The sequence below is a fragment of the Trichosurus vulpecula genome, chromosome 5 (genome assembly GCF_011100635.1).
Source record: "Trichosurus vulpecula isolate mTriVul1 chromosome 5, mTriVul1.pri, whole genome shotgun sequence".
NCBI classification, from domain to species: Eukaryota; Metazoa; Chordata; class Mammalia; order Diprotodontia; family Phalangeridae; genus Trichosurus; species Trichosurus vulpecula.
Genome location: NC_050577.1, coordinates 293964878 through 293978889, shown reverse-complemented (window position 1 = coordinate 293978889; position 14012 = coordinate 293964878). Strand labels below are relative to the sequence as shown.

At 56.9% G+C, this 14012-nt stretch overlaps 1 protein-coding gene across 1 annotated transcript; it reads right to left on the bottom strand.

The window, feature by feature from the left end:
- Positions 1 to 752: 752 nt before the first annotated feature.
- Positions 753 to 12928, bottom strand: MCM5 (minichromosome maintenance complex component 5). The gene is made up of 17 exons (XM_036760348.1): positions 12864 to 12928; positions 12340 to 12522; positions 10767 to 10893; positions 10530 to 10658; positions 9394 to 9566; positions 9084 to 9239; positions 8479 to 8645; positions 6966 to 7137; positions 6556 to 6667; positions 5870 to 6013; positions 5009 to 5074; positions 4725 to 4901; positions 3710 to 3822; positions 3126 to 3254; positions 2388 to 2530; positions 1845 to 1972; positions 753 to 1098 (listed from the first exon to the last, which is right to left on the bottom strand). The coding sequence occupies exons 2-17, from the start codon at positions 12504 to 12506 to the stop codon at positions 997 to 999; spliced, it is 2205 nt and encodes a 734-aa protein (XP_036616243.1). The 5' UTR covers positions 12507 to 12522; positions 12864 to 12928; the 3' UTR covers positions 753 to 996.
- Positions 12929 to 14012: the final 1084 nt, after the last annotated feature.

Below are 14012 nucleotides of genomic sequence, written 5' to 3'. Positions count from 1 at the left end.
GGCGGGCACGCAGCATTTCAGTCCCACAGACTCGGGGCTAATTCCAGACAAGAGTCAAGGCCTCTTTGTGAGTAAAAAGGGGCTTGAGATGTTTCCAGGCTGAGAAGCCCCTTCCTGGCCTTGGACAAAGCCTCCACCTCCTCTCCAGGGATTAGCTACACGATCACCTCCAGGAGGAGGCTAGGGCTCTGCAAAGTCAAACAATTCCCCTCAGTGGCTGTGATGGGCCAGCCCCTGGGGGATGATGATGGAGGCACAGAGGGGGGAGGCTGGCTGCTGGCCAGGCTCCAACACATAACTGAGACAAAGGACACAAAAAGTCAGATGTCCTCTCTCTCCCCTCCTCTCTGTCTCTGTCTGTCTGTCACACACATACACACACACCCCCCCACCCACCCTCCCTCTCAATGGGGATGCTGTGGCCGGGGATGGGGCCAACTGGAAGCTTCCTGTTTTTAGCTAATTCCTCTGGCTAACAGGCAGGAACACATCCTGGTGGTATGACTCTGGACAAGTCACCTTCGCTCTTGGTGCTCAGGGGCTGACCCACCCTGACTGGGGGCAGGGGGACACAGCACCCCAGAGCCTTGTCGTCACTACATGTCTGAGCGTTATCTATCCAAGGAGGGTCAGCCAGCCCTACGGGCAGAGGCTCCCTGCACCCCAGAGGAGGAGGGGCCAGCTGGGCTGCTCTGTCCTGAGGGAGCCACCCTCACCACGAGGACTCTGAGTCACCCATATGACATCTCTGATCTCCAAAACTTCACTTCTTTATTGTTACAAGACCAAAAATATCCAAAATCTCTTAAATGTTTCACTTCTACCAACCGCAACTCACAAAGCTGCTGGGGAAAGGGCCTGTGTGCAGGCTGGAGCCTCGGCCTGACACCCGGGTGCAGGAGGGGGAGCGGTGGGCGGTCCAAGGGGAAGGCAGCAATAGCACCAGCTGGCAGAGGGGGGAGCAGGGAGAAGCTGCCTCCCGAGTCCTGAGAAGGGTCACTTGAGGCGGTAGAGGACCTTGCGCTGCAGGCGGTGCTGGATCTCGCCACGGCGCATCATGAGCTGCAGGACCTTGTAGATGGCGTGCTCGGGGTATTTCTGGACAAAGGAAGGCAGGGTTTAGGATGGCCAGTGGGGGGGACTGCGCTGGGGACGTCACCCCTCTGCCTTTTGAGCCTCAAAAGGGCCACTCCCAAGTGGGGCAGGGGCCAGAGGCATCTTGACGATGTTCTTGGCACTGTATTATGCTTGGCACACAGTAGGCACTTCATCAATGCTGGCCATAACCCCCATTTTACAATGAGGAATCAGGCTCAGAGCAGTGACGGACCTAACATCACACAGCCATGGGTCACACATGGGGCTGGGCTTCCGGCTGAGGACCCAGCACTGTCTCCTCTATAACACCTGGCTTCGACAAAGGGTCCATACCAGGCTCTGTGGGGTGGGTGGCCTGCTCTCAGGAAGCCTCTATTCTAATCCCCCTGTGCTGGACAGCCTCTCAGGCTGAGACTGCCTCAGGCTGGGTCAACCCACCGATCAACGAGCGCTTATTGACCGCCAACTACATGCCGGGTCTCAGTTCTGAGCCGGGAAAACAGGGATTGATCACACATGAGCTTCCCGCAAGAAGCTGCCGGTCTACTGGGGCAGGCAGAACAAGAGTGCTGTGGTTAAAATACACACACAGAATAAATACAAGGGAGGGGGCGCTGGCAGCTGAGGAGAATGGAGGGAAGGAGGGAATGAAGAAGGAGGAACAGAGGGAGGAGAGGAGGTAAAGAAGGGGGAAGAGAGGGAGGAAGAGAAAGAAGAAGGGGAGGGAGGGGGCCAAGGAGTGCTACCTGCTTGGTGAAATCCTGCACGATGCTGTGCTCGGACACCTGGGAGCCGATGGCAAAGCGGCGTTTCAGCTGCTTCTCGATCCGCGTCAGCATCTCTTGGTCTTCTTGGCTGGTGAAGCCCTCCACCCCTGCCAGAGGGAGAGAGGTGGGCTAGTGGCTAGGAGAAGGGACCAGGGATGGACAGATGGACATCCGGGACCCCAGCTCACTCCTAAGAGACCTCCGGAGATAGAGGGGACTTTTAGAGCCACCTGGCCCAATACCATCATTTTATGAGCACTTAGATAACCCATCAGACACCACAGGTCAGCTTATAGCCCTAGGGCTGAATGGGACCACAAAGGCCAGCCAGCCCAACCCTCTCATCTAACCTGGGGGAAATGGAGGCCCGAGGGTTTAATGTTTTGTTCAAAGTCACACAAGTAGGAGGTGGAAGAGCCAGGACTGGAACCCAGAGTCTGGGTCCCAGGCCAATGGTCTCTGAAGGCCAGCCAGAATCCCAGGCCCCTTGGTTAAGCACCCAAGGGGCTCCTCGACCATTACCTGACAGGGAGCCAGACAGGGCGGCGTCAAGCGTGGACACCTGGAACAGCCTGAGCGCCTCCTCCACGTCAGCCTCTGTGGCAAAGGGCTGCAGCTTCATCTTGCTGAGGGACTCGGAGATCCGGACGATGGCCTCCAGCTGCCTGCAGGGGACGGGAGAGGAGCCCTTAGTGGGACCTGGGCTGGACCCAAACCCCAGGGCCTTCGGGGTGAGGCTCCCACTGGTCAGAGCCAGCACTGGATGTGCCGCCACCCCGCCCCACCCCGGCTCAGCAGGCTGGGTGTGGGCCAGTGGAGGCCTGGGTTCTTGGAGGGGGTGGGGTAGGGATGAAGAGACAGCCCCCAGAGGGGTCACAGGACCCTCACTTTAGAGCTGGGGGGTCTTCAGAAGCCGGCTGGCCCAACCCCGTCACTTTACAGAGGATGACGCTGAGGCCCAGTTTCACTTCAGTCACTTAACTGAGGTAAAAGGATTGGTCACACAGGTGAGGTGGGATTTGAACCTGGCTCCTCTGACTCCCAGAAGAAGAGGTAGATGGGCAAGTAAAGAAAGCCCTTCCACAAGCTTGTTCAGGGGTGATGACCACACATCTGTGAACCAACTAGAAGCAAACCCAATGTGGGGAATGCAGGTTTGTCCAGCCAGGGGACAGTCAACCCCTTTTCAGAGGGCCCCCCGTAGATCTGGGCCTGGCTCCCCGGGGCCCTGTCTGGGGCCCACCCTCCACCCCCGCTCACCGGACTGTGATGGGGATGCTGGAGCGGCGCTCACTCTCGCGTTCGTGCTGGCGGGCCCCACTGCGCATCAGGATGTAGCGATTCTTCAGCTTCTCGGCAGCCCCCGCGGACAGGCGGGGCCCACACTTCCTGCATTGGGCAGCGGACAAGGAGTGAGGCCAGTGGGGGAAGGACCCAGGTCAGCCAGCCCCACACCCTGCACGGGCCCAGAGGCCAGGAGGACAGAGCGGATGTAACGTCATCCAACCCTCTCATCCTAGAGAGAGGCCCTGGGACTGGGGATCTGTGCCGCCACCAGCCCCCCAAGATATGGAGACGAGGAGGTGGCCACCTCTGCTAACAACTGGGTGCTCAGCCGACACCACAGAAGGCCAAGCCTCCTCCCACCTTTTAAAAGGGGGAAAATGCAGTCACTGAGCCACGGACAGGATGACCAAGCCCCAGAAAATGTATTGTCCCATCTGTTAGGAAACAGGCCTTCTCAAGGACCCGACGCCTACCAGACAGGATTGGTCAAAGCTCCTTGCAGTGGACATCCCCAGGGGACAGCCCCCTCAGCCCGCTTGCTGCCTCCCCAGACTCACAATCGACAGTAAGCGATGAATTTCTTCAGCTTGCTCAGCTCGATCTCACCCTCCACGGCCTCCGTCTGGGTCTGGGCACTCACGTGCAAGGTGATGACGTGCTTGGCCAGAGTCTGGGGGCGCAAAGGGACACTCAGTGAATTCCCCAGCCAGACCCTGAACAGGGAGCGATGCTGGGGCATGAAACAGAAAGGAGGTCGAGCACCAGGACCATGGATTTCACAGCAAGAAGGCAAGAGGTCACTGCCTTCACTGTACTGATGGGTAAACTGAGGCCCAGAAAAGCAGTTCCCAAAGGTCATACAACACAAGGTAGAGCTGAGATTCAATCTAGCCTCAGCCTCTTTCCATCCCCCTCAATTCTAAGACCGAAAGAACAGGGAGCCCAGAAGAGGCTCTCACCGGCCCGAGGTCACATGATGGCAGAGAAAGGACAAGGACCCTGCCTGATGCACTCAACGTCCCTTTTCCAACCCTCACCCCCTCAGCAGGGGCGGTTACCAATGCACACTGGGAACCCCGATCTCTGCCTCTTGGCTGCAGCTCAGCAGCAACAGTGCCAGGCACCCGGGAGGCGCCGGCTCAGAAACACAAGACTGTTCGTCTAATCTTCTCCAAGCAACATCCCTTACCCTGAGTGGGGCACTGAATTGGCGCACACAGACTTGGCTCCGCTACCTGTGACAAACCCTATCTGAGCCTCACTGTCCTCATCTGCAAAATGTGACCCAAATAAATGAGGCAGGAGAAGAGAAGGCTTGGCGGGGGATGACATGAGCGCTCTCTTTGACCATCTATGGAAGGGGGATGAGCCTGGGTCTCCTTGGCCCAGCATGCAGACCCAATAGGAGAGGCAGGAGAATCTGTTCCAGGGACACAGACTATGGCCAGCTCTAATGAAACACTCGCTTACAATCAGAACTGCCCAAAAGGAGGAGGGTCGGCCTTGGAGGGTAGTGAGCTGCCCATCCCTTGAGGGGTTCGAGTAGGTCTGCAACCCCTCTGACTTCCATACCATGTCTCTCTCTTCATTGTGTTCATCCTTGACAATAAAAATCATGTCGAAACGGGACAAGATGGTAGGCATGAAGTCAATGTTGTCCTCTCCTTTGGTCTCATCCCAGCGGCCAAAGACGGAGTTGGCAGCAGCCAGCACGGAGCAGCGGGAATTCAGGGTGGTGGTGATGCCGGCCTGGGCAGGACAGGGAGAATCAGCAAGGCGGGCCTAGGTCCAGCCCCATCCCGGGTGGCACTGCCAGCCTGGCCCAGCCCAGCCCGCCAGCATCCAGGCAGCCCCACCTTGGCGATGGAGATGGTCTGCTGCTCCATGGCCTCATGGATGGCCACTCGGTCATCTTCTCGCATCTGTTCAGGGGAAAGATCGGCTAAGGTCTGGCCTCCACACTCCAAACCTCCCCACCAAGGCACGTGCAGAGCACGGCCCGTGGAGCTATGTTTGGAGTCAGAGAATGGGGTTCAAATCCTGCCTGTCGCTTCTTGGTGTGACCTCAGTTGGCCTCAGTTTCCTCTTCTGTAACACAAGCTCCAGGTCTGGGATCCTGGGCTCCCCCCATGGCCAGAGGCCTCCCAGCAGCAGGACCAACGCCTCCAGAGGCAGCTGGAAGCCCCAATTCTGGGGTCCGAGGACTGAAACAAAACCAGACTCTCCACTAGCACTCTAAGGCTTCCTAACCCCCCCCCCCCGCCACTCCCTGGGAGGAGGACCGAGGTCTCACAGGACCCCTCAACAGAGCAGGAAACTGAGGCTCAGAGAGGGTGAAACCATTCTCCAGGGTCACACAGCCAGGGTGCATCAGAGGCAGGACCTGAACTCAGGTCCTCCTGGCTGAGGCTGGCTCTCTGCACTACTGCCGACAGACAAATCTAATTCCAGTCCCCGCGATACTGTATACTGTGTGGATAGAGGGGGGGGGCAGGGAGAGGAAGTGGGAAGGGCGAAGAGAAGATCAAGAGAAGATGAATGGGTGATGGAGAGACAGATGACAGTAATAGACAGAGAGATAGACCTGGGTCACCTCTATCCCCCCAGACTGTGGACACCCTAAGGTCAGGCACCACTCACCCCCCAGTGCCTTGCCCAGGACAATACCCACTCCCACAGCTGTCCTCCTGCAGCCCTGACTCCTGGGCTGTCCTCACCTTGTCAAATTCATCAATACACACGACGCCACCATCAGCCAGAACCATGGCTCCTCCTTCCATGATGAAGTTGCGGGAGGAAGGGTCCCTCATCACAGAGGCTGTGAGGCCAGCCGCACTGCTCCCCTTTCCAGAGGTATACACCTAGGGGAGAGAAGAGGCCTTTAGGGGAGGGGGCTGAGGCATCCCCATATCCAAACTCCCAGCAGCAGCCTCTGTCCTTGGTGGGGAAACAAAAGGGGGCCCCAAAGCACTGTGGTTTTCCTAAACTGGTGGCAGACAAAGAACTGAGGCCTTGGTGCCTGGGACCCTCAACCTTGTGCATGTCCTGGACACCCTGGGGACCCTCTTCTAGAATCACGTTTTCACATAATCAAAGGAAACATTAAATTTCAGCTTCCTCTCCCCAGCCCACTGCTGACCAGCTGATCTTCGAGGTCGAGTCCAAGCCTCAAATGTTACAGATGAGCACACTGAGGCCAGAAAGGTGAAGTCACTTTGTCCCAACTCCATATGCTGAGACCCCATGCCTCAGTCATCAATTGTAAGGCTTCCAGGTATGGGGAACTCACTACCTCTTCCAGCACAGCCCCCAAGCTTCAGGCAGTTCTAACTGCTGGGATTCCTCCTAACGCCCTGGCAGGAGTTGGCCCATACGGGCCCTGGCTTCCCTCTGTGCTGCTTACCCCAATGGGGGAGCACCTCTCCACAAATTTCAGAAGCTGAGACTTGGCCGTGCCAGGGTCGCCCAACATCAGAAGGTTAATGTCTCCTCGGCGTGTGAGCCCATCTGGGAGCCTGGGGAGAGAGCGAGAGACCGATGGTGAGGTGAGACGAGAGTCAGAGGGGGAGGGGAGGGGCCCCAGCTGTGGGAGTCTCCGCTAGTCATCCCAGGGCCCCCCGTCTGCTGCTCTGAGGCTGACTGAGCCCCACAACAGAAAGGCTCTGCAATCCACCCAGGACTAGCAAGATGGTGGAGAGCCCAGAAAAGGGAATGGAAGCACCCCCAACGTCGGCTTCCTCTGCTCAAATACAATGAGGTCTCAGGGCCCGGAGGGGATCGCCACCTCCCAATCACCACCCTTTCTCCCCTTACCTCTTGCGGGAACCCCCAAAGAGGAGGCAGGCGATGGCCTTCTTAATGTCCATGCCCCCAAAGATGGAGGGAGCAATGCTTTTGGAAATGACCTCATAGATGTTGGGCATGGCTGCCAGGCGCCGGAACTCCTCCTCCTCCTGGGGGGTCATGGGCCCAGAAAAGCTTCGGCCTAGGAGAGTGGAAGGTCTGGGTGAGCCAGGACCACAGGCCTAGGGCTGAAAGTGACCCCAGACCCCAACCCTCAAGTGACTGAGGAAGAAACAAGCCCAGGCAGGGGAAGCAGCTTATCTGAGGGCAAAAAAAGCTACTAAGTTGTGGCCTGAGGTCCAGCCCCCTCATTTTACAGAGAGAAAGAGATCTGGCCAAGGTCGCTCAGACAGCAAGGGGGTCTGGTGGGTCTTTTTGTTGTGGACCACATAATCAGACATGACCAAGGTCATGGGGATGCTAAAAAGTGGTACTCTCTGTCTTTGTCCCACCGAGTCACACATCTCACAGAAGGTCCCAGCTGACCTCAGAGGTCAACGAGCCAAAACTCATTTATAGATGTGGGAACGGAGGCCTCAGAAGGACAAGTGACTGGCCTGTAGTCACACAGAAAGCCCAAGGCAAAGCCGGAACTAGAACTCAGATCTCCTGACTCCCAGTCCAGCCATCCTTTCAACATCGTCATACTCAGTGCTTCTTCCTTCACCACGTCTCTGTGACCAGAGCTCTCCCTTCTACTCTTGGGACTTCCCAGACCAAAGGATGCCAACCACACTCCCCTGTCTGCATGCCCCCTGGTTCGGATGTAAGACCTTGAAAATTAACAATTTATTTAAAAGAAAAGCAAGCAGCAGATAATAGAGACTCACAGGTTCACATCGCATCTGCTTTTTCTAGTCTATTATGTATGTGGAAATGCCCACTTTATTTAGTGTTTCAGTTAGAATAAACAGCATGTGAGTTCTTTAAGGGGAGGGACTATGTTGCCTTCGTATTTGAATCTCCGGCACTCAGCACTGAGCCAGCATACATGGTCCCTCCACTCCCCATCCATCCACCCATCACCTCTCCACCAATTTATCTACTCACCCACCCACCCCCCTATCCACCCACCAATTTATCTACTCAGCATCCATCCATCTCCACAACCAGGACTGTAGTCCAGGCCCTAATTCAATCACAGCTGGACTCTCATGAGAGCTGCCTAGTCTTTCCTGACTCCAGCCTCTTTTCCATGCCCATCTCTTCATGCTCTAGGGGACAATCTTCCAACACTCACAGATTCACAGAACTAATAGTGCACAGGAGTGGGAAAATGGCAGGATCTAGAGTGGGGGGCCTTGGGTTCATATCCTGGCTCTGCTCCGCACTTACTGCGTCCTGTGAGACCTTGGACCAGGGCCTTCCCCTACCTGGGCCTCAGGTGCCCTCGTCTCTAAAGGAGGACGACTGGTGCCAGCTTTCAATGCTATGCCCCCCAGACATGAGGACAGAGTGCCGTCACATTTCCCAGCCAGCTCACCCGAACCATCGGTGTCCACCTGGATGCCCAGGACACGGATGTAGGAGCTTCGGATGCCCACGCCCACCCGGTCCCGGCCCTTGGCCGAGTTCATGCCAAACTTCTTGATGGAATAGATACCCATGACAGTGACTCGATTGCCAGGAACGACCTTGTCACATATGTACCTAGGGAGAGAGGAAGGAGGCAGGTAGACATGGTTAAAGTCTGGAACGTGATGGGGCATTCAAAGCTCCTCCCACACTCTCAGGGTCAGAGGACGCTTCCTCTTCTGGGTAAGAACGGCGCTGAATGAGATGACCGAGGGTCCTTCGTGTTAAATCCCAGGGGTCAGCTAGGCCCTCATTCCAAAGCCAGCCAGAATCCCTCAGCTATCAATCGACGAGCATAAATTAAACACCTCCTGTGTGCCAGATGCTGGAGACATAAAGAGGAAAACCACACAGTTCCTGCCCTCAGGGGGTTTACGTTCGTTCGGGATACCCACCATGCCCATGTGAGTCTACAAACATCCCCCAATGCCCTGACATGCCCAGATTCCAGCCCATGAGGCTCCGAGGTGGCACCTCCCTCCACCACACGACACACGCTCCCTGGGCCCTCACCTATCACAATAGAGCTGCATGTGCCGAGGCATCTCTCCGTGGGGCACGGCGTCTGGGCACTCCTGGAGCTTCAGGGTCTGGAAGTCCACACACTTGCACTTGTCGGGCATGATAAAGTACGGGTCCAGAGGGCACTTGGGGCGCCCAGCCTGATCCCTAGAGGTGTGAGGGCAGAGGGCAAGACAGTCAGAACTGGGTCCTCCGGGCTACCCAGCGCACACTCCAGACATCCTGCCCTCCTCCACCGGGCCCTGCTGACAGAGCCTTGCCAAGGGGGCAAGAAGGGCCAGCCCAGAATGCCCCAACTTACGTGGTGCACTTCCTGGGAAGAGCGTAGCCCTCCAGGCCCGGGCGCACGCTGATGTTATTAATGGTATTACGGCAGCTGCGGCACTGGATGGCGATCCGGGTAGCCTTGGAGCGGACTGCCGTGGCTGCGATGATGATGCCCGGAATCTTCACCAGGTGGGACATCATGTCAGACTGCGGTGATAACATTGGGAGATTAGGGTGAGAACAGCCAAGAGCAAGCCCTGCCCTCCCTGGGCCCTTGGAGAACAGGCCAGAGAATGAAAGAGCTAAGACTCAGGGCTGGAAGCAGGGTCTTGTCATTCCGCCCCTTCATCTCAGAGATGGAAGATGGAGAGGAGAAGGAGGAGGGAAGAAGGGAGGGAGAGAAGGAAAGGAGGAAGAGGAGGAAAGGAGGAGGGAGGGAAAGAGAAAAAGAGAAAGGAAACAAAGAAAAGAAAAAGAAATGGAAGGAAAGAGACAAGGAGGGAGAAGGAAAAGAAAGAGGGAGAGAGAGAGGGAGGGAGACGAAAGGGGAAAGGGAGGGAGGGAGAGAGAAAGGAAGAAAGAAAGAAAGGAAGAAAGAAAGGAAGAAGGAAACAATAGCAGTTTGACCATCCCACCTGATCCCACCTTAGATTCCACTCTGCAGGGCAGCAGAAAAAAGCCCAGACTGGGCATCAGGGGACCTGAGTTCTAGTCCCAAATGCCCTACATTTACAATCGCAGACCCTCTGAGACGGCAGGCCACCTGAACCAGAATCCCCTCTACAATGTGACAGATAAGTGGTCATCTACTTTCCTGAAGAGTCCTCGTAATGGGGAACTCACTAGCTCCTGAGGCAGCCTGTCCTACATGTGGCTTTACCCTCTGGAAGTAGAACTGGGCTAACCCACGAATTAGGCCCATCTTTCCTCCATGACAATCATTCAGGTTTTGAGAATTAGGGATTTAAGAAGTCATCCAGTCCAACTCTCTTGTTTTACAGATAAGGAACCTGTGGCTCAAATCACTTAAGGAGCTTAAAAACTAGAGTGAAAAGGGCCCTCAGAAACCACAAAGTCCAGCCCTGAAATGAAGGATGAACTCTCTGTGCAACGCCCCCCAGAAGCAGTCATTTGGCATCTGCTCAAATACACTAATGACGGGGCGCTCACCTTTAGGCTACGAATGTTGGCCGGGCTGGCATCTGACTTCAGCATGACCTGGATGTCCTGCAGAGTTTCCTCTCCTTCGGGCCTCGGCCGGGTCACCTCGTCTGCCACTTCCTTGGCTGCCTCCTCCAGCTGGGGGAAGGGAGGATGGACAGGCTGTTAGGACCTGCTCCTGCAGCGGGGGAGGGGGGCAGCCCAGTGGTGGGGACAGGAAGGGCAGCTCAGCACAGGAAGCCTTACCAATTTCAGGTGCTCTGCCGGTTGCTTGTACAGGTAGTCAGCCAGGTCCTCATCAAAACTGGCCAGGTCCTCCATCTCGACCTCGATCCAGTATTCCCCCAGGTTGTAATGGCGTTTGAGCTCATCTCTAAGACACACAAGGCCGAGGATTCAGAGATAGAAGCCCCTGCAGTGCCCAGGAGACAGGAATGCCCCTTCCTGGGCCCAGGCCAGAGCCAGGCCAGGCCTACCACGCTGTAGCCCTGCCCCCTCCTCCTTGCCAGCTTCTGAACCCTGCTCTGGGAACAGTCATCAAATCCACGTGATATGCCCCCCCCCCCCCCCCCCCGCCAGGGCTGGTGGTCAATCAGTGGCACCACAACTCCCCAGAACTCCCAAAACACAGCATTCCCACGCAACATCCCAGCCCTCAGATGGCCCAGGCTAAAGCACCCGCCTCCATGAATGCAGTCTTTCCCCAATAAAGTGAAGTTCCTAAAGAGGGAGGGAGGGAAAGAGGGAGGGAGGGAGCAGGAAAAGAGGTTGGTTGGCTGGGATGGGGAAAAGGAGGAAAGAAGACAAGGTTTATTAAGCACACCCTTGTGCCAGGCACTTTACAAACATCATCTCATTTGCCTCACGTGGAGGTCAGGATCTGTGGTCATTCTTGTGGATGGATTTCTAGTCTAACCACTGAGCATATCAAGTGCATAAAATACTTTTTTCTTTCACTCCAAGGACCCCAGCCTTCACATCCCCGTCCTGCTCAGCCCAGGACTTTGTACACAAAAGGCCTGAATAAATGTTTGTTGCCTTCCATAGAACACAAAACCCGGGGAAGCTGCTTTAGGCAGTAAAGGGGGTATGGTCTTTTTCTTCTGGACTAGGTCTCTGCTACTTGCACCTGGTGCCCCCTACAGGAAGCCTTCCCGGCTTGCCCCCTCCCCCACTTCTTCATGTTGTCCACCTCCTCAAGGTTTCCAGGTACTCTATTTTTTGCCTCTCTTTGTATCCCCAGCAGTTAGGATAGGAACTAGTAAATGGAACGTGCTTAATAAGCGCATGCTGATTAACTGGCACACCACTCCCCTCTAAGCTCATGGGGGTAGAGCCGCCCTTTCTGCAGCTGGGTACAAGGGAAAGCAGGGCTGCCTCTGGAGCCAGAAGCCTGGCCCTACAGTGTCCTGACGCTGCAATGTCCTCCCCTGGGAAATAACGGTGCTAGATGAGATGGCCTGGCAGGCTCCTCCTCCCAGCTCTGCTATCTCTTCTTCAAAGGCCCCCTCCCGGCTGGGACATTCCCTATTCTAATGCCCCCCTCCCAGCCCTGCCATGACCTATTCCAAGCTCCCTCCCAGCTCTGACATTCCCTGTTCTAAGCTCCCAGCCCTGACATTCCATGTTCTAAGCTCTCTCCCAGCTCTGACATCCCCAGTTCTCAGACCCTCCCAGCTCTAACACCCCCTTTCCAGGCTCCCCCCAGCCCGGACACCCCCATTCCAGGCTCCCCCCAGCCCGGACACCCCCGTTCCAGGCTCCTCCCAGCCCGGATGCCCTCTGCTTCGGGCTCCCCTCAGCTCGGCCGGGCTCGCACCTGTACTTGAAGGTGAAGCCCGTGCGATCTGTGCCCACGCGGAACTGGCGCAGGAACTCCTTGCAGCGCTTTTGCAGCTGCGACTTCCGCGCCTGCCCCTCGTCGGCGCCGGGGTCCCCCCCGAAGCTGTCGCTGTAGAAGATCCCGGGGTCATCGAAGCCAGACATGGCTGCGGGGGCTGAACTGGAGAGGAGGGGCGCGGTCAGGTGAGGCGGCCCTTTGCTGCCCCCCGCCCCCGGGGACCCCCAGCCCCACCCCGGGGTGCCCCGCCCCCGGGACCCAGGGGTCGCCTGCCTCCCCTCCCGTCCCCCGTCCCCGCCCCCCACGGCTCCCCTGACTGCCGGACCTTCCCGGCCCCTCCCCCCATCCCAGAGACCTCCCGCCCTCCAGGGTCCCCCTGCGCCCCCAGACTTAGACCCAGCTTCCCCATAGGGGGCCTCCCCGAGTCCCCAGCCCCCTTGGACCCCGGCTCGGCCCCCGCTATCAGGCGCCCCTTCACCTCCCGCCCGCCGAACCCACGTTACCTGGACCGAGAAAGCCGGGCGGCTGGAGGAGTTTCGCGGGAAAACACAGACGCTAAACGTCCTGCCGCCGGCGCGGGGAGCCACCCCATTGGCTCCCGCTGGAGCAGCGAGCCTCGCCATTGGCCAGTAAGTGCATCCGGGCTTTCGGGCCCCGCCCTCTGGCCCGCGCAGGCGCAGCCCGGGCTAGGGGAAGCTCATTGGCCCGCGCCGGTCTGACGTCACGACCGCGCCCCTCTCCGCCGGCCCCATTTTGTGGGCCCGGGAAAGTTTGGCGCGAAACTGCGGCGGCGGAGGGAGAGGTGCAGGCGTCTGAGAGGAAGCAGAAATGGAGGAGGGGGCGTGGCTCCGGGGCGTGGTCTGGGGCGGTGCGGGGGCGGGGCAACTGTCGAGAGAGTCTAGTGCTGGGGAGGAGGAGGGTTTGGGGAGGCAGCCGGGCCCTGGGTCCCCTCCCATGGCCCGGGAACCGCATCCTGTTAACCCAAAGTCCGGAAGCTACCCCTTTGGAGGGTCCTAATCATAATTAACATTAATGATGATGATAATAATCATAATAGCTAATTTATCCAGCGCTTTGGGGTTCTGTCCCTGCATTATCTTTGTAATGTTACAGATTGCGTCGTATCGATCACTATTATGTATTACTAGCATTGGACAACTGTCCACATATTGCCTTTATACTGTGACACATTGCACTGTCTGTCAATATCACATATTAGAGTTTAATAACTGTCCACAGACTATCTTTGTAATGACAGCATGTAATGACTGTGCATCATATCTACGTTACAGTATTGAATAACTCTATCCATGTATTGTCTTCATTGGGTCATGGAAGAGAGACCTTCGCTTGGGGAAACTGAGGCCTGGGGAGGCTGGGTGGCCAAGGCTACACAGAGAGCATGTGGCAGAAGCAGAATTTGAGTTAGTCTTCGCTCTAGAGCTGGAAGGGATTGCTGAGGCCCCTGGTCCAACCCCCTCTTGTTAGGGTTAAGGTCACTGAGACTCTTACTTGGTGAATCAGAGGCAGGATCCTAACTCAAGTCTGGTATTCATTCCACTGGACAAAATGAGGCTCCTTTAGCCAGGCTGAAACTTTCCATCTGGCCCCTTTTACCAGGGGTATGTGGGGGGCGGGGGGGGCAGGGGGTG